Consider the following 25,830-nt stretch of genomic DNA (forward strand, 5'->3'; position numbering starts at 1 on the left):
ATACATTATGCTTTATGCTCAGCGGTATTATATATAAAGTAACCCCCAAGAGGTGAACAGAATGAGGTCTGGTAAGGGTATAAATAAATCTTTAATAGTATAAATATAGTACAAATAATGGGGCATGGTAAAAACAAACCATTCAAAGGTGGTGGTTTAAAATCCACCACAATATGGCCAGGTTGACCCTAAAGGGTGAGATCAGAAAACAGTCAGACCCTAGGATGATAACCGAGAACAGACCCACTCGCCTCCGTATTAAAGTATAAATCTGACCGGGGACATGTTCCCCATTAATTTAGTACATGAGAGTCAGTATGCAGGGTCAGTTAATGGACTTGTCTAAGTGTAGAACCTACAGATGGACCAGAGCTCAGGAGTTCTAGTAGTGAAGGTTGCACTGCGTAACTAACGGGGTGTGTGAAATATCGGACCCTGAATAGGGCTAGACGCCAGCCCGTATCGAGTGCCTATTATTGATACAGCGTTAGTGTATTATTTGCCGCTACCGCAGTCGACTTGCTAGGTTTCTTTAATGTATGCGGGACAAGCAGGTCTAAAAACGACACCAGGGGAACCTGGTCCAAATCCCGGTATCAGCTCTGTGATCACTTTGCAAGTCACTTTGTCTCCCTGTGCCTCAGGCACCAAAATTATATATTGTAAATTCATCTGGGCAGGGACGGTGTCTGTGAAAATCTTATGTACTGCGCCCCGCGCACTGTACTGTAATTGTGAAACGCTTCGGGTTCCCTTTTGGAGAAAAGCGTTATATGAAATAAAGTTGTTATTATTATTATTAAACTGAAATATAATGAATATGAGGGTGAGAGAGCAAGAGTGAGGGTGATATAGAGAGAGAGAGGGTGAGGGAGGGGGTGGGAAGGCGTGAGAGAGAGGGGTGGGGGTGCACAGCTGAAGATTTTTTTTTTGGGGGGGGGGGGGCACAGCTGAAGGTTTGCCTAGGGTGCCAAATACCCTTGCACCAGCCCTGAAGACCTGGCTCGTGTGCGCTTAGTCTAGAGGGAATGAGGGACGTTGTTGAATAACATGGTAAACTGCATGTGCACACACACACACTTCAATTTAAGTTTTAGTCCTGTAAGTTGGACCTTCACATGTTGGGTATCCAGCATAAGTCCCCAGTATTACCAGCTATAGGGAGTTATCCCTGTACTTTATATAGGTACATTTTCTATTTTAGCAGCTGGTAGAGACTTATTAACTTTTCATGTTGATGTAAAAATGCACAATATCATAATACAAGGCTTTTCTTGTGCTTATGTCATTGGCACAAGTGTCAAAAACAGCAATAATTAGATCAACATTTTGGCCACTTAGATTGGGACACTGGTCTGATTAAACCAATATCATATGAATCTGAACCTTGGGAGCACTTCTCTTTTTTGGATGATTTTTGATGATTTTCATACATGAACCAGTCTCATCCCACCAAGGAATGTACGCACTTACTTCACACATTTGTTTGTTTTCATTTCAGAGTGCATGGTATTGGCCTACATTTCAGTCCCATTGAGGAACAAATGGTATCAAAGTCTCTTGGCTACAAAACAGGGGCACAGCAATTGCACAAGATTTAGAAATGAAAAACATTCCATTGAAACTAGTTTGGATTTGCTGTTTGCTAAATCTGGTTTAGTGCATTTGTACCAGTCTTGCTTTGATTTCAGCACTCAGGGATACAAACACCATCAGCACTCAGAGTTAAACAATTACTGGATATACAGTTGTGTGAAAAAGAAAGTACACCCTCTTTGAATTCTATGGTTTTACATATCAGGACATAATAACAATCATCTGTTCCTTAGCAGGTCTTAAAATTAGGTCAATACAACCTCAGATGAACAACAACACATGACATATTACACCGTGTCATGATTTATTTAACAAAAATAAAGCCAAAATGATGAAGCTACAGTATGTGTGAAAAACTAAGTACACCCTTACTGCTTCCATAGGAATTAAGATGCTAAGTAGCAGACAGGTGCTGCTAATCAAATGCCCTTGATTAATTGATCATCAGCAAGTGTGACCACCTCGATAAAAAACAACGTTTTAGCAGTTTGCTGGTCTGGAGCATTCAGGTGTGTGTTAACACAATGCCAAGGAGGAAAGACATCAGCAATGATCTTAGAGAAGCAATTGTTGCTGCCCATCAATCTGGGATGGGTAATATAGCCATTTCCAAACAATTTAAAGTCCATCATTCTACAATGAGAAAGATTATTCAAAAGTGGAAAACATTCAAGACAGTTGCCAATCTTCCCAGGAGTGGACGTCCCAGCAAATTCACCCCAAGGTCAGACCGTGCAATGCTCAGAGAAATTGCAAAAAAAAAACAAGAGTAACATCTCAGATTCTACAGGCCTCAATTATCATGTTAAATGTTAAAGTTTATGACAGTACAATTAGAAAAAGACTGAACAAGTATGGTTTGTTTGGAAGGGTTACCAGGAGAAAGCCTCTTCTCTCTAAAAAGAACATGGCAGTACGGCTTTGGTTTGCAAAGTTGCATCTGAACAAACCACAAGACTTCTGGAACAATGTCATTTGGACAGACGAGACCAAGTTGAGATGTTTGGCCATAATGCACAGCGTCACATTTGGCAAAAACCAAACACAGCATATCAGCAAAAACGCCTCATACCAACTATCAAGCACGGTGGTGGAGGGGTGATGATTTGGGCTTGTTTTGCAGACACAGGACCTGGGAAACTTGCAGTCATTGAGTCGACCATGAACTCCTCTGTATACCAAAGTATTCTAGTGTCAAATGTGAGGCCATCTGTCCGACAGCTAAAGCTTGGCCGAAATTGGGTCATGCAACAGGACAATGATCCTAAGCACACCAGCAAATCTACAACAGAATGGCTGAAAAGGAAAAGAATCAAGGTGTTGCAATGGCCCAGTCAAAGTCCAGACCTCAACCCGATTGAAATGCTGTGGCGGGACCTTAAGAGAGCTGTGCATAAACAAATGCCCAAAAACCTCAATGAACTGAAGCAATGTTGTAAAGAAGAGTGGGCCAAAATTCCTCCACAACAATGTGAGAGACTGATAAAGTCATACAGAAAACGATTACTTCAAGTTATTGCTGCTAAAGGTGGTTCTACAAGCTATTGAATCATAAGGTGTACTTAGTTTTTCATACATGGCTTCTCCATTTTGGCTTTATTTTTGTTAAATAAATCATGACACTGTGTAATATGTCATGTGTTGTTGTTCACCTGAGGTTGTATTTACCTAATTTTAAGACCTGCTAAGGAACAGATGATTGTTATTACCTTATTTCCTCGATTCTACGACGCACCTTTTTTCCGATTTTCACACGTCTGAAATCGGGGTGCGTCTTAGAATCGATGTATTTAATAAGACAGCAAGCGGCCGGTGGCGGCAGGAGATCATAATAGCAGGAGAGCTGAGCAGAGCGGCATAGGGGAATGGCTTGGGAGGTGCACACTGTAACCGGAAGTCGGACTCCGGTCACCTTCTGGTGTTACAGTGTGCTCCTCCCCAGCCGTTCCCCTATGCCGCTCTGCCCCTGCTCAGCTCTCCTGCTATTATGAACTCCTGCTACAGCCCACCCGCCATCTTCTTATCTTCATTCACCTGCAGACTTGGGACCTGTCCTGCCGCACTCCCACCCCTTGTCCCATTTTCAACCATCTACAGACGTACAGACCTCTCCTGCCGCCCGCTTCTTCCTCCTCTAACATGGTAAGTGAAAAAGGAATTTTATTCGATTGTAAGGGCCAAATCGATGGTGCGTCTTACAATCGAGCAAATACAGTATGTCCTGATATGTAAAACCATAGAATTCAAAGAGGGTGTACTTTCTTTTTCACACAACTGTATGTGTGATATCAAGAAATGTAAAACATTGGAGTAGACATTTTAGGCTTGATCTAAAAAGATGAATTCAATAATTATATGCTAAACATAGGAAGGGAACATTGTTCTATAAAAATGAATCCTTTTCTTTATAATAGTAAAACGGTAGGTTTGTATCTAAAAAGTAGTGTCTGTAAACACACAAGTAATAATGTGTTGCTCAATCCTCTCCTTGGAGAATCTCGTCCAGGCCAAATACAGTATTAAGAATAACCAGTCAATAAACATGTATGCATTTGTATGGTAATGTGTGATTGGTCTCTGATGGCCTTGCTGCAGTGTCCCAAGGAGTGGCTTGAGAAACACTGCCCTGGTATCATCACACTTTGACCTCTGCTTTAAGTGTACAGCTGTGTGTCAAGGGGATTCAAAGACATCATTGCCTTGATGACAATGAATCCCTTCAGTGCCAGAAGGTCCTGCTGTAGCCTCGGACCCTCAGGCACGAGCGGTCACGTGACCTCTGCCCTGAGTCGATTGCTTCTTGTTTCTGGTGTGGTTATTTTTTCTCAACAGAACAAAAAAAAAAAAGCTTAAAAACGGTAAAATGCACTGAGACAGCATTGTAAAAAAATGAGAGAAAAAAAGAGGAAATGATTGTCCTGTCTTGTCAGTAAGATGGTCACCCAATGTAAAGTTCTTGATCCAGCATCTGCTGGAACCAATGTTTAAATGGTTTGCTCTTTTCAAACAAACATAACCCAAAATGATTTGTGAGGCATCTCCGATATGTTTGCTGTCCCAAATTAAATCACAAATCCAATTCCCCAATCAGTCATCTCACTGATGAGGAGATTAGATGGAACACCTTGCTTTGTATGCAAATCAAAAGATTATTATTATTACGGAAATAAAAAATTATTTCTCTAATTTGTCTGCTATGAATAGATTATCTCACCTGGCCTGTAATAAAACAACTATTTACTATTCACGTTGCAATGTTTACCGTTTTTATTATAACGTAATATTTCTTAGCTGAGCAAGGTTTTTTTTCTTCTTGTTTATACATTTTCCCAAAATAGTCTATTCTGCTCACTTATTTTGTACTGTGTAATATTTACTTCTTTTTGATATTTTCATGTAAAATCCAGCCGCAAAAATGTAACAAGTAAATCACAAATCCAAAATGGCTACCTCCATTACATATGGTTTCATAAAGCTCCTTGTATAGTTTTGAGTTGTGAGATCTACATTTTAAAATCATGTAAATAATCTTTAAGGTGCAATGCTGGCCTCAAGTCTGCACTGATTAGCTCACCTCGGAGATAATTCTTCTGTTAGATATTTGTGTTTCCATAACTTATTATGAGGTGTATGCCTCCAGTGACCAACTGAACAACAACTTAGGTATTATGTTTTCTTAACAACATGATTAGCAAACTGAGTGAAAGCTCTATTCTTTGCCAATGAAGTGTTTCACGCAGTTGAAAAGATTGCTGTAGAGATTCATTACTGTTGTGCAGCAAGGCAAACATTGTTAAAGGTGAAACGTATAACCCCTACTGCAATAAAGAAGGATTCCTGTTGACTTACAAACTATTATTCTCTTGTCACCCTTATGTTGCTGTCATTTCTTTTTAATGCATCAACATATTCCATTTCACAGTGCAATGTGGGAGACGAAGGACACGTACGTACACAATAACAAGCACTATATCTGACATCATTGAATTCAGAGGCAGTGTTAACACTGTAATGCGAGGTGAGAAACCAAATGAAATGACTCATAGACATCATAGTTTTGTTTATTATTTTTACATACAGTACATTTTTCAGATTCACAGCAGGATGCCTCCGTGAAAAACAAGAATCTCTTTCCAAGCAATGTGTTCCGGATCAGGGGAAAGAGCAGAAGCTTTACATTTGTTGGTCCCTTTGAAAGGTTTTGAACGTATATTAATTCCATACACGCGTAGAATGAACTCAAGTGCATAAGCTAGTCAGGGTCTGGGGTAGCAGGAGATATGTAGATATATATTGTGTACTGTTTTATAATATCATTTGACACGTTGCCATAGTAATCCTGCATGATAACCTGTGAAAGGGCAATCATAATGGACATGACCTTGGAACCTTTGAGTTTCCTCCCTCTTTTTCTCACCCACCACATATAAACCAACTAACCCATAATGTATAATAAACACACCACACCAAGCTGAAGGTAAATGGGCAATTCTTTTGTTTAACCACACATACACTTAAAGTGTTTACTCATGTTTTCCCGCCAGAGTACCCATTCACATTAACAGGCTAGTGGCACAACCCTATTGACACCGCCAGGTACTACCCAACAATCTGGCACCTCCCAAATGATGTAGGAGAACAAAAGACAGTGCACGACTCATAGTGTAGCAAACAAATTTAAAGTGCAAAATTGCGAGCAGGTAAGTATTGCACGTACAAGATATTACTATCATTTAGGCATTACATGTCAGGTATGTTACCCCTTTGGACAATGCATCTTAGGAAATCAGCAACTCCAAGCGTCCACTGCGGTTCCGTTCTGAATCGCCGAAGAGGGATCCTCACGAGATGTGTGTGTGTGTGTATGTGTATGTGTATGTATGTATGTATGTATGTATGTATGTGTATATATACATATACATATATATATATATATATATACATATATATATATATATATATATGTGTGTGTGTGTATATGTATATGTAACGGATTTTCGGGCCTAGCCTGACCCACCCAATCTCACATTGGCCCCTGTGGTCTAACCAGTCCCCATTGCAGTGTAGTGTCTGGTGGTGCACCTGTTGGCAACAGGACTCCTGAGTCTCCCGCATGATGTTGTGTGGAGATTGCCAACCCAGACAGGCAGCTGAGGTAGTGTGCTTGAGTCCTACCTATATCCAGGGCAGCGCCTACACCTCATCAGGATCCCAGCGTCCGCTTGTGGATGGTCCTGGTGAGGAACTCCTCTGTGGTGCACTCCTCTGTGTAATTACTCCACACTTACACACGAGGGTATGGTTTAACAGGATCATCTTTATTGACTTGCGGCGGGCCAGCTGCCCCTCACAGTGGTTGTACTTAGCCTCTCATGTTCACCGCACTTCCATTTGAAAGGTGTCCTTTCCCCAAATTGGTGGATTCCCTATCTCCCCTTAGGGAGATAGTCCCTGTGCCAGGTCCCTGGTCACAGTCTTATAAGCTGTCTCCTCCCAAGCCTGCACTCAGACTTGCTCCTTGTCTCATAACCTCTTACATCACCTTCCAACAGCTTAGCAACAACTTCTGAACTCCTCCTCTAACAACTACTCCCTTTTGAACAGTGCTGTGCCTTATGTATCCTCTGGGGGCTGGCACAACTTTGACATCACTAATCATGGATTCAGAGCATGTGACCACTCCCATCCATACATAGGGCACCTCACCAGGGAGTGAGGGCAAACCTCCATAATTACTGCTGGCATGCCCATAACTTACCAGGCCTTACTGTCAGCAGGAGAGATGACTGTAGCCATTTTACAGCATGGTTACATATATATAATTATTAAGGTTATGGTGGGTAAAAAAAAGTGATAAAAACCCTCCACAGTAAAGCATAAAGCAACTGTAAATATTACTGTATGCTCATTTTTTACCCACCATAACCTTAATAATTGTGGTGATTACCTAGTCGATAGTCTCAAAACCAGCTTAGCCATTACAACCAACCTCACACTGATGATACCCATCAAGGTTGAAACATGTCTGTGAGTGGGTTTAATGGCTTTGCATCTCATCCCAGCCTCTGTCTAAAAGCTGTTTAAAACAGCATGCATTGGCTTGAGGATTTGCTTGTGTAATACGAGCTTGAGACAAAAGGTGGCACTGAGTGCTCATTTGCATGTCATTTCCCAGAATCCCTTGCTGCAGTGGAAGCAATGTATGCTGGGCGATAATGGGGAAAGACAGGGTTGCAGACCTGTCTAAGACATGCAAATGAGCATACAGTAATATTTTCAGTTGCTATATATATTTATATATATATTTATATATATACACACTCACACTCATAGTATATAGCACTATTATTGGAGGTAACCTAAGTTAAGTTGGAAACACAAGAAAAAAAACATTTTGTAAACCCCTTTTTATTTTGATGTACAGTACTACCTTCGTTTGAGTATTTTGCTGTGTAATAGTAACTTCTAATGAATTCATGTATTACAATATATTTTTATTATAAACATATCTTATTGATCAGTAGCAGCATATTTCTTTTCCCCACTATGCTGAGTTCCATCCTTAGCAGCACCCAAGTCTATGAATATATCCTTAAAATATGTCACTGGTTTAGTACTCATACTAGGTATGCCCTGTCCCTAAACCGTGGTACAGTGCAATGTTAAGTCATTCACTTTGATGGTGTAAATATACCTAGCTTCAAACTATTACAGCATTACATGTGCCAGCAACATATTGGATTAACAGTTAGTCTACTCCAAAAATTGTGATAATTTGGGGTTTATTTACTAAAGTCTTCAGAAAAACTAGTTTTGGAGAAGGGAAACCTTTATTATAAAATAAAAAAAAAGAAATAGTTTTTAACAAGTCTTTTAAACAGTCTGCTGTTTGGGCTTTTTTACAGGTTCTACAAAATAATTTTTCAGAGGAAGCCCGGGACATTGGTAGAGATATATTGAGTTAACATTAACAAAGCCATTTTGAACCAGCTTCAGACTATCCAAACTGTGTTGGTGTATTTTGCCGTTTGTACTATTTCTTAAAATATAGCTAGTTTGTCAAAGAAGGACTTCTTTAGGCGTGTGGATCCACAAATTCCAAAGGAGGGAAAGAAAATGAGGGAAAAAAAATAGTGTAATATTGTTAGGAGTACATAATAAACTCAAAGCTCGTGGTGGCACATGTACTCGTGTTATATTCCTTAATAAAAGCCTGTTTTTTAAGAAATGCTAGACAAACACCTTAATAAAGGGTTATACCTCGGTTTTCAGTAATGATTCAGAGAGTTTTTGCTTATGTCCACCACTAGGTGTGTTGGCCGAATGTTAGATCTCAAGTTCATCAGGAAAGAAACTGCAAAAGGAACTTTACCTTCTGAAAATAAGTATATATTCCTCGTTGTGCTTTTTTAACCCCTAGAGACTACGTGAAAAAACTGATACAGACCTTCAATAAGCGACACCATTTTATTTTGTGTGTATGGAAACACATTTTACTTTGCTAAATCTTGTTCCCAAGACAACGCCGTTAAATACTGTACAGGAAGCAGCAAATATTTCAAATTATGAATGTGGAGAGCAACAAACATCCTTAGAGCAATTTGTATTTAATGAGAAGGCGTTATGCTTGTGTGTGTTTATTTACAGCTGCACTGAGGAGACCTCTTATGTCTTATCTGATATATGAAGCATTTGGTTTATTTCAGTGCAAACACACCAAGTGTCCCACTTATCACAAGGTTTATCTAGCAAATAGTAGGTGAAAAGCAATATTGTGCATTCATGCCTTATTTTCAATATTTTTCCTCTCATGCTGTTACATAAATATATAGATCCTTATTTACTAAGATATTAACTTGAATGGATGATAAAGTGTATTACAGAGCCTGTATTGTATTGTATGTCTTTATTTATATAGCGCCAAAAGTGTACTCAGCGCTTCACAAAGAATACAGTACAGGGAATTATAATTATACAATAAGTGCAGCAAAATCAGACAATAGGAAAGGAAATCCCTGCCCCGAAGAGCTTACAAACTAAGAGGTTTAATGGGAAACTTACAGAGACAGCAGGTGAGGGAGTAAGTGCTGTAGATGGCAGTGCTTGGTCACAATGGGTGGTAGGAGTGACTGAGTGTGGGACATTAGCCATGAGTGCAGGCTATTGGGATGCTTGATTTGTGGGGTAAAATTTAAGGAAGGTCAGTGTTAAATGAAAAGGTTAACACCATTTACAGGGGAAGAGGTGGCAAGGAGGCATGAGTGAGATCAGGTGTGTATGTCTGGCTTCAGGCTTAGGGAAGATCCCCAGCAGCAGGAAGGAGTGTTTCAAGGAATAGCTTAGTAAATAAAGGCTATTATGTCTGAATGGTTAGGGCAAGCAAGGTCTATCTTGATGGTATATGCAGACTTTGTATAAGAGAGTTCAGTGCCCTATTTCCAACAACCACACTCAGCAACATGTGAAAGCCCCACTCAGAGAGATTAAGGAGAAAGGTTGGGAGTAACTCTTCAGTTTTCGTTGGTGTACATTGATGTGGTGGGTGTTGTGGTAATGAAGCAATATGCCACTAACTATGGATGCATCCTCTCAATCTGATTTTTAGCCACAAGATTTCAACTAGAACTAAAGCAGCAATCCCACCTAACCCCACTTTCCTCCCCACCCCCTCCTTTTTTTTAAGGGTGGGAACCGGAGCTGAAATGCACTACTTTCATCTCTGGAGAACCGCTGGTTACCGATATACTTACTGGTGCCACTGTGTTACTTCCTGGTTTTTAAATCCCCCGCGTGACGCGGGCCAATAGGAAGCTGCAACGGAGGGCATTGTGGCCTTCCTTAAGCGGGAGATTTAAGCCGGCATTATGTTTCCCCAGCAGGCGTGTGAAGGCCGGATCCCGTGCCAGTACGTATATCAGGAGCAAGGGTTTAAAAGAGATTAAATAAAGGAATGGTAAAAGAAAAAACAGGCAGTCGGGATCAGTGCTTTTAAGTTTGCCAGTCAAAGAAATGCATCAATGTTAAAAGCCTACTTCGTAGATCTGACACATGCTAGAATAATTGCTATTTCAGTTTAGACACAATCTTTTAAAGCCCTTCGGGCTGAAAGAGCTTGAAAGGACTTGCAAAGCACTGAATGGTTTAGTGCAAAGTCCCCGGGGATCTGAACTGTGACTGAGGCCGAGGGGAATAAACTTGAAAGTCACCAGGAGATTTTGGAAAAGTCCATTTGTTACCCAGGGAAAAGACATGGGCATGAGGGATTGGAAACAGTAGTAACAGCCGTGTATCCTGAAGGCAGTCACGTGTTTTGGAAAAGATGTATTAAAAAATATATATATATTATTTGCTTTGTTTATTGAAATAGTTACTGGTAGAATATTTGGAAGCAAACATTTTATTTTGCGTTTAAGAATAATAATATGGTTGTAATCTATTAGGATTTACATTTAGTACCCTGAGAGACAAATTATTTTTTTCTGATCTATTTCCTTTTGCCTGCAGTTCTAATTGTGTGTACAATTAAGGGATAAACAAAAGCAGCATGCCTCAAAAATAGGCTGGGGGGGAAGGAAAAAATACTAGTATATGGGACAGCGGGTTTTCTGGTTAGAAGCTCAAACAGGCTTTTCTTTTGTCAAAAAAAAATTAATCATATGGTCCTAATTTAATAAAACTGCAGTGCAACATATTTGAAACTTTTGTATAATTCATTAGGCAACTCCACAGAGCTGTCTGGTTAACATAGTGTATTTGCTGGTAACATATAACATCTGCAATGCTGGGACTTAAGCCTGGCAACAAGCAGGTGACCTTCTGATTGGTATGAGGTGGGAAGACCTGAAGCATTCGTGAAAGTGGAGCTTTCATGTACATGCCACTGTTGTTAAATCTGTAGTCACTCATCAAGTTGCAGGGGGAAAAAAAGTGTGATGTAAGTTGTAGTCTAATTATAAAAACAACTGTGTGTATTAAACCTTAACACCCTAGCGCCGCTTAGCAACCGTTAAGAGTTTTTAACAATTGTTTTATAGTATGATAAATAGTTATTAGACTTTCTGATCTTTGTCTTGAAGCCGGATTACAAAATGCACAACAATTAATTTAGTTCGGAGCGAATGCCAGATCGTTCCTACATAAAGAAAGACTTATCTTGCAGGATTTGACAGTGATCACCATGATATTGTAAAGGACTTTGTAAAATAAGAGTAAACTTTTTCATTTCCTAAAATGATAAGCCGCTGTATGCAGTTAGAAATCAACAGGTTAAGTAAATGGTTTCAGATATGTGTTATCACTGTATTTTTATGTCTCCTTACTAGGCCTTACAAGATGTAAGATGATATGAAAGAAAAAAGCCTCACCCAAAACATTGACGAACCATATGAAGTACCACGTGATGTCTGATTTACTGAAGACAAACATCAAAGAACAATGCTAACAAACTCCTCAACTCCACTCTTGTAACAATGGGCGGCAACAGCACAGCCCTAGATGGTTGTACGTCACCCAATTTGAATGTGACTGCGATGCCTCCAGACACCAGGTTTCCAGCATTCCCCACCCCACTCAGGATATTGTTGGCAATAATAATGATAGTAATGATTGCTATTGCTTTCTTGGGCAATGCCATTGTTTGCCTTATTGTCTACCAGAAGCCAGCCATGCGCTCAGCAATCAATCTCCTCCTAGCAACGCTGGCCTTCTCGGACATCATGTTGTCCCTTTTCTGTATGCCTTTCACTGCGGTTACAATTATTACTGGAAGTTGGCACTTTGGGACTCAGTTTTGTCAGATATCAGCCATGCTGTACTGGTTCTTCGTCTTAGAAGGTGTTGCCATTCTACTTATCATCAGTTTGGACCGCTTCCTGATCATTGTACAACGGCAGGACAAGCTGAACCCACACCGTGCCAAGATAATGATCGCATCTTCTTGGGTATTGTCCTTCTGCATCTCTTTTCCTTCAGTGGTTGGTTGGACTTTGGTCGAGGTCCCCACACGAGCGCCACAATGTGTCCTGGGGTATACAGAGTTTTCAGCTGACAGGGCTTATGCTGTCATGCTGGTTGTAGCAGTTTTTTTCATCCCTTTCAGCGTAATGCTTTACTCTTACCTTTGCATCCTGAACACAGTGAGAAGAAACGCTGTCAGGATCCATAACCATGCAGACAGCCTGTGCTTGAGCCAGGTAAGCAAGTTAGGGCTAATGGGACTTCAGAGGCCTCATCAGATGAATGTAGACATGAGTTTCAAAACCAGGGCCTTTACCACCATTTTGATCCTGTTCATTGGTTTTTCCCTTTGTTGGCTCCCTCACTCCGTGTTCAGTCTACTGTCCGTGTTCAGCAGGACATTTTACTATAGCTCCTCATTTTACATTATCAGCACATGCATCTTGTGGCTTAGTTACCTCAAGTCAGTCTTCAATCCTGTCATATACTGCTGGAGGATCAGGAAGTTCCGCGAGGCCTGCATGGAGTTCATGCCCAAAACTTTTAAGATCTTCCCAAAAGTGCCCGGGCGGACAAGGAGACGGATACGCCCCAGTACCATCTACATGTGTAGTGAACACCAATCTGCTGTTTAGGAAACCACCTCAGGGGTATTTACAGACAAAGCACAGACATTCAATTTGCCAAACTATTGGTGGCTTGAAATACTTTCTGTATGTGTGTTTATTTTAAGTTGGCTTATGTTGATTTTAAGATACAGTCTCTGCCACGCCTGCTTTTTTACATTTTCGTCCATGGTACATTCTTTGCAGAGAAAGTAGCACTGCAAGCATACATCTGTATTCTGTAAAAATGACTTCCTGCTCCCTATATCCAGGAGATTATTCTCATTTGAAAAGCCTAATCTGATAACAGTCTTGTGGCTGTTCAGGCTAGGTATGTGATGTCCAGATGATCTTTTCCAGAAGAGGGAAAGGTAAGAGAAGAAAAAAAAACATGATGAAAAACATGTTCAGAGGACCTGTATTGTCCTGATGAATTGTACTTATTTATTTTGCTTGTCATTTTTGAAGTTCACAAAACACATCGCCTTGAGCAATCCCACAATATATCAATGTCAGAATATTTGCAATAATCTCAGACATGTAGGTTGCATGTAGTTGCCTTCCCAGCACCTTTGTATTGCTTTGGGTTTTCCTGTTGTACAATGTGCCTTTTATTAGAGTTCCCCTGCAAGAAAATAGACACGATAACACACACACACTGAAAAGAAAAACAAATCTGTGCCGTATTACTTGCTTAAGAAGAGGTTACATTGCTACCCCCGACCATGAGTTCATGGGTTTAACATCCAATTGATGACTAAGATTCCCTTGGCTATTTGTCGCCTTTTTTCCATAGAAATTAAGTTCAATTTCTTTATTTTCTTAAAAATAAATATGATTTATATATGTATTGCACCTTTCAGTCTATCATTTATTTTTTATTGTTCACTGCATAAACACTAATTTCATTATACCACTGACCCAACCTGGGCATTTGAATTTTGCATTCAAGCTAAAACCGTGCACTAAAAACAGAATTCAATACCACCTTGATAAATTCTTGTCATTCAAAGTAAGATTATCTAGTTAATTTGTTATCGCCCTATACATAGTAGGGAATTTGCTCCCTTCAGTTGTATTTTGATGAAAGGGAGGATCTAATAATTCCATATTGTCAGTACTTAAAGGGGGAGTACATTCTTGGACCACCAGGCATTTATAATGCAGTTCTTACGTGTTTAATGTAGATCATTGGCACAGCAGGGGTTAGGCATTGCACTCACGGTTGTTCGCATTTAAACTGTGAATATTTTAAGGGTAAACATAAACGAACACAAGTGTCTCCCACGTGCAGGGGGAGGAAATGATACAAGAAGACTCAAAGTAGTATGCACTCAAAACACCTATAAATTAGGTGTCTACCCCTCCTCCTTTTGGCTGCACATTTCTCCAAACCCTGTTCCCTACCATATCCCCCACTTACTCTCGCCCTCGACTACCAACTCTTTACTGTGTAAGATCTAAAAGCTGTAACCCTTACACCTGATATCCATCCCTCACTTAACCCCTGCGTCACTCTTTTTCCTGCGCTCTTAAGTGCTTGTTATTCTTTAGCAAAATACTTGCTGCGCATCACATCTTTGCACAGACTGAAACTTGGATCTCACACTGACTCCAATGGCAGCCTCATGTCACACACACCCTGTGCCTGACATTCTCAAACCTTCAGACCCACACTATTTGCCATTTGTCTCCATTTTGCGTACTGCTGTTATATATAGGCCACCTAACTCAACATACTCCCACTCCTTCCTCTCTGACTTTGAATCCTAGTTATCCTTCTTCCTCTCTATGGGCTCACCCACTCTCCTCTTAGAGGTCTCCACCAATAGACTTCTTCCAGCACCACAGGGACGGCAACTTCCTTGTGCTCATCCTTGCTAAAAAAGTGCTCCTTACCCACTCTCGGACCATAACCACATCTCATTTTCCCTCTTACGTTCCTCACACTCAACCTCCAGCTTCTCTTTGCTGTATTCATAACGTGCATTCCATTGACCTCCAGTCCTTTGAATCCAACATCATATCTGTACATTCTTCATTAGCACTCTCCAAACAGCCTTGTAACATCTACATCTCTGTCCTTGCCTCCTCACTTAACCTGTATGCTCCTCCTGTATGCTGAAACGGCGCTCCAACCCAAAACCCTGGCTAAAGACACAGAGACGGAGATCTCCTTCACTACAAATTCATCCTGTCCTGCTTTAACAGCTCTTTTTCTTGCCATACAGAGCTACTTCACCTCTCTAACAGGCACCAATCCAACCCACGTCACCTCTTCTCTGTCATTGACACCCTTTTTCGACCTCCCTCTATATCAGTGATTCCCAACCTTTTTTGTTTGGAGGAACCCTTGATGTATTTCGAAAAATCTCGGGGATCCCCTATCTGGCCGACACATATTAGGCTGCGTTTATAGTGCTGGCAACGTCGCGTCAAAACAAATGTATTGACGCCATCGCGTGCGCCTATAGTAGGAGCGACAGGACGGCGCGGCGGCTTGGTCGCGATCGCTGGGAGTCACTTCAATTTGATTTTTCCAGCGACCGCAGCCTGACGTCAGCGTTGCCGGCACTATAAGCGCGGCTTTAGGTTACTTTCACCCCTCACGAGCCACCTCTATTTCCCACCCTCTACCCATGTATTTCTCTCTCCTCTCTCACCCACTCTCATCCCCCCCGCCTCGCATGTATTTATCTCCCGTGTCTCACTCGTACTCCCTCTTTTCCTCACTCCCCTCCTCTCTCCTCTCACTCGCTCCTGCCTTCCGTCAATTACCCCACTATCACTCAATCCCCCCCACAAAATACATACCAAAAAACACCACCCCTCTAAATACATGTAACCCCACCCTGCAATACATAATAAAAATACCCCACCCCCCGCCAATACATTTTTAAAAGACCCCCACCGCCTCAATACATTTTAAAAAAGACACCCAATACATTTTTAAAAGACCCCCCAATACATTTTTAAAAGACCCCCCAATACATTTTTAAAAGACCACCCAATACATATTTTTTTTTAATCATCTCCCCCATATCACCCCCCCTTGTATGTCCCATCTCCCTCACATCACCCCCCTCCCTGCATGTCCCATTTCCCTCACATCACCCACCCCTGCATGTCCCATCTCCCTCACATCACCCCCCCCCCTGCATGCCTCATCTCCCTCACATCACCCCCCCCTGCATGTCCCATCTCCCTCACATCCCCCCCTGCATTTCCCATCTCCCTCACATCACCCCCCCTGCATTTCCCATCTCCCTCACATCACCCCCCCTGCATTTCCCATCTCCCTCACATCACCCCCCCTGCATGTCCCATCTCCCTCACATCACCCCCCTCTGCATGTCCCATCTCCCTCACATCACTCCCCCCCCTGCATGTCCCATCTCCCTCACATCACCCCTCCCCCCTGCTTGTCCCATCTCCCTCACATCACCCCCCTTGCATGTCCCATCTCCCTCACATCACCCCCCTTGCATGTCCCATCTCCCTCACATCACCCCCCCTGCATGTCCCATCTCCCTCACATCACCCCCCCCCCTGCATGTCCCATCTCCCTCACATCACCCCCCCCCCTGCATGTCCCATCTCCCTCACATCCCCCCCCTTGCATGTCCCATCTCCCTCACATCACCCACCCCTGCATGTCCCATCTCCCTCACATCACCCACCCCTGCATGTCCCATCTCCCTCACATCACCCCCCCCTGCATGTCCCATCTCCCTCACATCACCCCCCTGCACTGCATGTCCTATCTCCCTCACATCACCCCCCTGCCCTGCATGTCCCATCTCCCTCACATCACCCAACCCTGCATGTCCAATCTCCCTCACATCACCCACCCCTGCATGTCCCATCTCCCTCACATCACCCCCCTCTGCATGTCCCATCTCCCTCACATCCCCCCCTGCATGTCCCATCTCCCTCACATCCCCCCCTGCATGTCCCATCTCCCTCACATCACCCCCCCCCTGCATGTCCCATCTCCCTCACATCACCCCCCCCCCCCCTGCATGTCCCATCTCCCTCACATCACCCCCCTGCGCTGCATGTCCCATCTCCCTCACATCACCCCCTGCCCTGCATGTCCCATCTCCCTCACATCACCCCCCCTGCATGTCCCATCTCCCTCACATCCCCCCCCCTGCATGTCCCATCTCCCTCACATCCCCCCCTGCATGTCCCATCTCCCTCACATCACCCCCCCCTGCATGTCCCATCTCCTTCACATCAACCCCCCCCCCCCGAATGTCCCATCTCCCTCACATCACCCCCTGCCCTGCATGTCCCATCTCCCTCACATCACCCCCTGCCCTGCATGTCCCATCTCCCTCACATCACCCCCTTGCCCTGCATGTCCCATCTCCCTCACATCCCCCCCTGCATGTCCAATCTCCCTCACATCACCCACCCCTGCATGTCCCATCTCCCTCACATCACCCCCCTGCATGTCCCATCTCCCTCACATCACCCTCCCCCTGCATGTCCCATCTCCCTCACATCAACCCCCCCCCCCCGAATGTCCGATCTCCCTCACATCACCCCCTGCCCTGCATGTCCCATCTCCCTCACATCACCCCCTGCCCTGCATGTCCCATCTCCCTCACATCACCCCCCCCTGCATGTCCCATCACCCTCACATCCCCCCCCTGCATGTCCCATCTCCCCCCCCTGCATGTCCCATCTCCCTCACATCACCCCCCTCTGCATGTCCCATCTCCCTCACATCACCCCCCCTCTGCATGTCCCATCTCCCTCACATCACCCCCCCCCGCATGTCCCATCTCCCTCACATCACCCCCCTGCCCTGCATGTCCCATCTCCCTCACATCACCCCCCTGCATGTCCCATCTCCCTCACATCACCCCCCCCGCATGTCCCATCTCCCTCACATCACCCCCCCCCTGCATGTCCCATCTCCCTCACATCAACCCCCCCCTGCATGTCCCATCTCCCTCACACCACCCTCCCCCTGCATGTCCCATCTCCCTCACATCAACCCCCCTGCCCTGCATGTCCCATCTCCCTCACATCACCCCCCCCTGCATGTCCCATCTCCCTCACATCACCCCCCTGCCCTGCATGTCCCATCTCCCTCACATCACCCCCCTGCCCTGCATGTCCCATCTTCCTCACATCACCCCTCTGCCCTGCATGTCCCATCTCCCTCACATCACCCCCTGCCCTGCATGTCCCATCTCTCTCACATCACCCCCCTGCCCTGCATGTCCCATCTCCCTCACATCACCCCCTGCCCTGCATGTCCCATCTCCCTCACATCACCCCCTTGCCCTGCATGTCCCATCTCCCTCACATCCCCCCCTGCATGTCCAATCTCCCTCACATCACCCCCCTGCATGTCCCATCTCCCTCACATCACCCTCCCCCTGCATGTCCCATCTCCCTCACATCAACCCCCCCCCCCCGAATGTCCGATCTCCCTCACATCACCCCCTGCCCTGCATGTCCCATCTCCCTCACATCACCCCCTGCCCTGCATGTCCCATCTCCCTCACATCACCCCCCCCCTGCATGTCCCATCACCCTCACATCCCCCCCCTGCATGTCCCATCTCCCTCACATCCCCCCCCTGCATGTCCCATCTCCCCCCCCTGCATGTCCCATCTCCCTCACATCACCCCCCTCTGCATGTCCCATCTCCCTCACATCACCCCCCCTCTGCATGTCCCATCTCCCTCACATCACCCCCCCCCCGCATGTCCCATCTCCCTCACATCACCCCCCTGCCCTGCATGTCCCATCTCCCTCACATCACCCCCCTGCATGTCCCATCTCCCTCACATCACCCCCCCCTGCATGTCCCATCTCCCTCACATCACCCCCCCCTGCATGTCCCATCTCCCTCACATCAACCCCCCCCTGCATGTCCCATCTCCCTCACACCACCCTCCCCCTGCATGTCCCATCTCCCTCACATCAACCCCCCTGCCCTGCATGTCCCATCTCCCTCACATCACCCCCCTGCCCTGCATGTCCCATCTCCCTCACATCACCCCCCTGCCCTGCATGTCCCATCTCCCTCACATCACCCCCCTGCCCTGCATGTCCCATCTTCCTCACATCACCCCTCTGCCCTGCATGTCCCATCTCCCTCACATCACCCCCTGCCCTGCATGTCCCATCTCCCTCACATCACCCCCCTGCCCTGCATGTCCCATCTCCCTCACATCAGCCAGGAAACCGCTGGGGTGGCCAGGCAGAACCCCTGGGACTGCTCCGCGGAGCCCCGGTTGGGAATCACTGCTCTATATCATGCTCCACTCCTTCCATTACACGGCAAGAACGCAGGATATTTCAAGGACAAAGTGGAAGCGATCCGCAGAGAAATCCCATGTGGATGCGCATCTGTCCATGTCAAACCGTCAGGGTACTTTGCACATTTTTCACTAGGATATCAATGAATAAGATAAAAACAAAATACTCACAAAAAAGCAACATCCATTATTTTGTACAAATCGAATATCATGGTCAACATCTTTCAAGAGGCAATTTCCCCCAGAATGCGTGTAGAATTATAATTGTATTTACCCCAAATTGAGCAAGTTTTTTCCCGCTCTCTAAAAAGACTAGAGATGCATTAGTGGTATTTTTTCTGGTTTGTTTACTATGGTCGTCACCGGGAACTGTTTTAATTCATTTCATGAGACCCTGCGGGGGGTTGAAGGACTTAGTATCTCAGAAATGAAAACATTGTGCAAAGTTACTAAAAATGATAGTTGATGGCAGAGGGAACTGCAGTAGATATAAGATGGCAGTAGAAAATAATCTATTTTCAAGTCAAGCAGCCCATATTGCTGCTTATAATACACACTAAAAAGAAAGCCCTGACATAAACATTTTGAGACATGATTATAGCCATGCAGGTGGACAATGTGTTATTTGAATGTGAACATTAAGGAAACAACAGGTAAAAGGAGTATAAACCACATCCTATGGTCTCAGGTATGTGATGTGCTAGGACAAACTTTCACATTCTCATGGTTTGCAGTCTTTTTAATCAAATGAACAGCAATGAAGGGAAACCAATCATCCCCTCACACACTTCTAACCACATGTGAATAGACTTGATTCTCAAAGCTCACTGCATTTGGGATCCCTCAGCACAGTCACACAAGTTACAGATTAAAAATGCCATATATTTTTTTTTCTTTTTCTTCGTTTTTACCATAGGTTTGAAGCAGGGGGTCTCCGGAGCTAAAACCCATTCATTTCAATTCCGGGACCCTCTGCTTACAAAGATACTTACCTCCGTAGCGGGTGCCGGTAGCTGCTTCGGCTCGCATCCAGGGTTCACGTTATGGCTGCTTTTCAAAGTTCCCATGGCCTGTGGGCCAATAGGAAGCCGTGACATCATCCTGTGCAGCTTCCGATTGGCCCGTGTGACGCGGGAGCTTTTAGCTGCAGGAGATACTGACACACCCTTCGGAGGTAAGTATCTCTGGAAGCAGGGGGTCCCCAGATCTGAAACGAATGGGGTTCAGCCACAGAGACCCCGTGCTTCAATCAAAATAATAATAATATATTTATTTTTTTTAAAGCAGGAATTGCTCCATTAAAATGACGAACGGTTACTTTGTGTTTTCATGACCTGTTGCATTACTGCGTTGAACTTAATAGGGGAAAGAAAAAATTGAATGAGAATAGAGAGTTTATATTTTATTTAGCTTTTTTTTAAATGCAAAAATACAAAATGATTACAGCAGAGAGTTGAATTTGTATAGTACAGCATGGTGGTTAAGCCCCCTGTGTGAAGCAAGCTATCACAAATAAACAGATACGCAGTCACTACGGTACTTGTAGGTTACAAATGTTTACCTCTCTGACGCACTAAGTAAAGACATTAAACAAAACATGTTTACTTTGACTTTGACTTACCATGATATATTCTCTATTTACACAACTCTAATAACATTTTTCCTTTCATACTATATATAGGCTACTGTATGTATTTTTTTATTTATTCTTTCAAATGTAAATCAGCAATACACCACTATTTATTTTTTATTTCAAAATACGTACTGTATGTAGTGTACAGTCAAGTGCAGGGAATGCTTGTTTTATGCCTGGAATTTCTCTTCATTTGCCATTTACTGCAGATATTTCCAGAAAACATCCTCTAACACAAAGAAGCAGGCTCCCACATTCTTCCCTCGTGCAAGAAATCCAAGGTGGAATGTGAGCGATACCAGTGTGAAGAATAGCCCCAAATGTCACTTTCTCTATTGCACAACCTTTGTAGCCAGACAACTCTGATACTTAACCCCCAAGTGTAAATGACTTTAGAAAGGTGTTAGCGGTGACCTTGAAAGAAACCAGCCATTTATCACAAGATTGCTTGCTCTTAGAATCAGGGTCACAAATACCACCATTTGCTCGCTTTGCTTGAAAAATGTGACATCGCCACTCGGGAATACGAAACATTTAAATACATATATTAACCCATCCTCTGCCAGACATGCCGGCATTGTGCAGCTGTACAGGAATGCACAAACAGAAAGAAAACGGTCAAAAGAAGCACATCCCTGTGCAACAAGCTTCCACCTACTGCATGCGAGGCAATTTTCACAGTGAGACAGGAACTTTCACATAGTTTATTGTTTTTACTGTAAGCAATATACATAAGCCATTAATATTTAATCACTGGTTGGCTTATCTCCACTTTAATAGGCACAACGCCCCTGGAAAAAGAAATGGCCTAATAATAATAATAATAGGCTCCATCAATTCTGCCGTATGTTGGAAACCATGAAGAGGACACTGATGAACAGGCGGATTCGTGACATTTGTGATTCACATGTGATCCTCCCTGTAGCCATATCGATAGCGGTATCATAAACAAGCACAAGGACTGAAATGTAGAATTATTTGAATGTATCAATGTTTTTTTTATATATATATTTTACTATTTTAGATCTGAAATTCCTTTAACTTGGTTTGTTTTCTTTATCCTTCCCTTGTCTTCCTGAGCACATATTTCTATCAAATCAGAAAATGTAAATGATATGTTTGCCTCGCTCTTTAAAGTCATTGGACATTGTCATTCTTCGAAAGTTTCTCTGACCTTTTTACTGTAATTCCATCCAATAATGAAATAACTGGATTGTTTTTCCTCAGTTGTGATTATGATGAAATTAAATTGCCAATGACAAATGTCTGCAAATGGGATGGGTATATCGCTGTCCAGGCCAGAATATAAAAAGCCCATTAAGCGGACCTTAAATTATTAAACATAATACACAGTGATTTCACTTTCAACTGCAGGAGCAGCCTTTAAGGCAATGACTTCTGCCAGTGGCTCTTGCCTGGAGACAGGCGGCTCCTGCAGCCGAAACGGTGGAATCTATGGCATTAATATATGTAATTGGAAATGAACTGCACAGTGCCAACTCCTTCATTCCAAGTATGTGACCTTCATGGGAAAGTAGCACGCCGCCCCAGGAGAAAGGATACAGTGGTATTTTTTACATGGAACTGAGTTTTATGCCACAAAACAGTGAGTGCTCTGGGACAACCCTAACTATTATAGGACAGTTACGATCACTCTCAGCTAACGTGCCACCTCCCAGTGACATCCAGCAATATTGCTGTAATAATTAAATGAAATGCCTAAAAACAATATTAACAGGTATAATTAAATACCTAAAAACAATGTGTGTCTGTGTATATGTATATATATATATATATATATATATATATATATATATATAATATATATATATAGCAAATGGAAATATAACTGTATGCTCATTTGCATGTCTGCAACTCCGCCTTTCACCATTATCACCCAGCACACAGCACTTCCACTGCAGCAGGGGATTCTGGGAAATGACATGCAAATGAGCACACAGTGCCACTTTTTGCTTCAAAACCCCCTGGCTGTGCTTAAATCTGTGACCATGCAGCAAGCTTAAGCCTATAGGGAACCATGTTTAAAATGGTTTTGAAACAAAAAGTGGCACTGTGTGCTCATTTGCATGTCATTTCCCAGAATCCCTTGCTGCAGTGGAAGTGCTGTGTGCTGGGTGATAATGGTGTAAGGCGGGGTTGCAGACCTGCCTAAGACATGCAAATGAGCATACAGTTATATCTCCATTTGCTATACAGTATGCGTTGCTGTGGAGGGTTTTTGTCACTTTTTTTATTCACCATAACTTAACTAAGCACACACACACACAAAAAGTTACCAGGTGTAGGTCCAGTAGAAAGGAGACAGCGCACAGTTGTTTATAATACAAAGGTTTGTATTGAAAATACAAGGCACTGCAACACTGCGATTGCTGGGACATTAGCGCTATGGCAACCCGATGACGCTACTTTGCTGCTGGGTGCATGACTCACCGGACAGGCTGGCACCGACCTATGACGGGTAGACACACCCATCAGATGGATCCTGAAGATATCGGACTGCTGGCATGCATTAGCTAATAGACTACAGCTAATCATTTTCGCGGGGTTTGTTGATTTTTAATTGTCAGGTGGTGAGATATACATTGGTGAGGGTATAAATGTTAGTCACTGTCACTTGTTTGCTGCACAACCCTGAGGAAGGCCCCTCTATGTGGACCGAAACGTCTGTTGCGGTGCCTTGTATTTTCAATGCAAACCTTTGGATTATAAACAACTGTGTGCTGTCTCCTTTCTACTGGACCTGCACCTGTTAACTGTTTGTATCTTATGCATAGGAGATAAGCATCAGGATCCCTTGGAATTTCTGGTAGTGCAAACTGTTGCAAATTTTACCGTCTATCTCTATGAGCTGTGCACCCAACATCTGAATACACTGGTACTCCAGCTCTTGCCCAGCTTTGGGGGTTGCCTCATAGTATTGCTTACTTAATTATTCATTTATTATTGTGACCTTGCTTTTTTTTACCATAGAAGAACTTGCTGATATGGCGGGGATTTTTTCTACGCTTTCTGAGACGGCTGGCTATAGCGATGCTGAGATAGCTACTGTAGGTTATACTGAATCCTTTGAATCTGTTTTGGGGACGGATAAACCTGTGGATATATATATATAAAATGATCTTATTAAACTTAAGAAAAGGGAGGTGGACTTCTACCTTCATGGGGTTATGCTATCCCATTATCATAAAGAAAGGCTGCTGCCACGCAGATTTAGGATTAAAAATCAGCCTATCATAGGGAGAAATGACCCGGACTTATGCAAAAAAAAAAAAAATGGATTGGGATTTTAAATAAAGGTTAATTTGATTTTATTATTCTAATCATTGAACACTCTAGTAAAGAGATTACTAAAGTCAAAAAGGACATTGACAACATTTATGCCATTTATGGAGACACTCTGAGGGTACCGGTACAGACTGGACTGATAAGATTCAGGCCACAATTGATGCATATCGTAAAACAACTTGATTCGATATAAAAAAGAAAAACTTTGGCTGGTAATGGCGGATTACAAGGAGCGGAGGGTTTACCGCTGGTTGTTGGGATTAGGTGACACCACGACTGGTCGCGGTGGACAGAGAAAGAACACCTCGCGGACAAAATTTACAGCTAAGCCAACACCTGGATACAATACGAGTGACACCGACCAATCTGATGCCAAGGACAGCACTACCGCAGGTCTTTTTTAGGAACGGCGACTGGAGGATGCGCGAAACCACCACTTCCAGATACCGACGCCGGGGAAAGATCAGGAGAGGTGGGCGGAGCTCGACATTATCCAGAGCGAGAAAACAAGAAGGGACGGGGATCAAGAAGCCACCAGAAGAAACGTGATCTATAAAATCTCTGATTAAACACGAAACAAATGTGTTAAACTTACTTACTCACAAAACCCCTTTGACTGGGAAGTAAATATGTACAAAATCAACCGACACTTGAAACTTAAAGACTTCTTCTGAAGACCTTGACCAGATATCCCCCATGAGCAGCACCAATATTAATATCTTCAGAGTGAAAAGTACATTCAACCCTCAGGCGGTGAATCATAACATCTCAACTTTCACTAATCTCCATGAAAAGGAGACAAGAAGTGATGTTAAGAACCACAAAATCAGCTTCAATAACCTGACTATGGAAGAACGACCGGCACTTAAAATGTTAAAAAATCAATAAAGATATCGTTAGAGCTGCGGACAAGGGGGGCAGAATTGTCGTGATGAACTACCTACACAATAAACAAGAAATTGAGCAACAACTGGCAAACCCTTGCCATTATAGACGTCTTCCTGGGGACCCCACTACTTCCTTCATGAAGGAAATTGATTCTATCATTCAATTGGGATTAACAAATAATTGGATTATGACGGAAACTGCTAACTTTCTCATACAGGCATACCCAAAAATGCCAATATTGTACATCCTCCCAAAGATACACAAATCCATGACAACACCCCTGGGAAGACCTATCATATCGGCAAGAGGATCATTATGGCACCCTTTATCACAGTTTGTTGATTTCTTTCTCCAGCCTATGGTTATGTGTATGGACACATATGTTAAAGACACGACAGACTTCATTTGCCAATTAAAAAAACTCATGTTTGACCCCACAGATTGTATTCTTGCAACGCTTGATGTCTCAAGCCTATATAATAACATTCCTCATAAAGAGGGCATTGATACCATCCAGATGAAATTCAGTAAATTTGAGGCTATTATGGGCCACCCCCAGAAA

The 25,830-nt window shown here is 43.3% G+C and overlaps 1 protein-coding gene across 1 annotated transcript in view; it reads left to right on the top strand.

The window, feature by feature from the left end:
* The window catches only part of GPR45 (G protein-coupled receptor 45), a 31,800-nt gene extending 17,769 nt beyond the window's left edge, over positions 1-14,031 (top strand). The window contains exon 2 of the mRNA XM_075590433.1: positions 11,919-14,031. Within this exon, the coding sequence (XP_075446548.1) occupies positions 12,066-13,187 (1,122 nt within the window). The 5' untranslated portion in view covers positions 11,919-12,065 and the 3' untranslated portion in view covers positions 13,188-14,031. The remainder of the gene's footprint in view (positions 1-11,918) is intronic.
* Positions 14,032-25,830: the final 11,799 nt, after the last annotated feature.

This window comes from Ascaphus truei, chromosome 3, assembly GCF_040206685.1.
Source record: "Ascaphus truei isolate aAscTru1 chromosome 3, aAscTru1.hap1, whole genome shotgun sequence".
In the NCBI taxonomy this organism is placed as follows: Eukaryota; Metazoa; Chordata; class Amphibia; order Anura; family Ascaphidae; genus Ascaphus; species Ascaphus truei.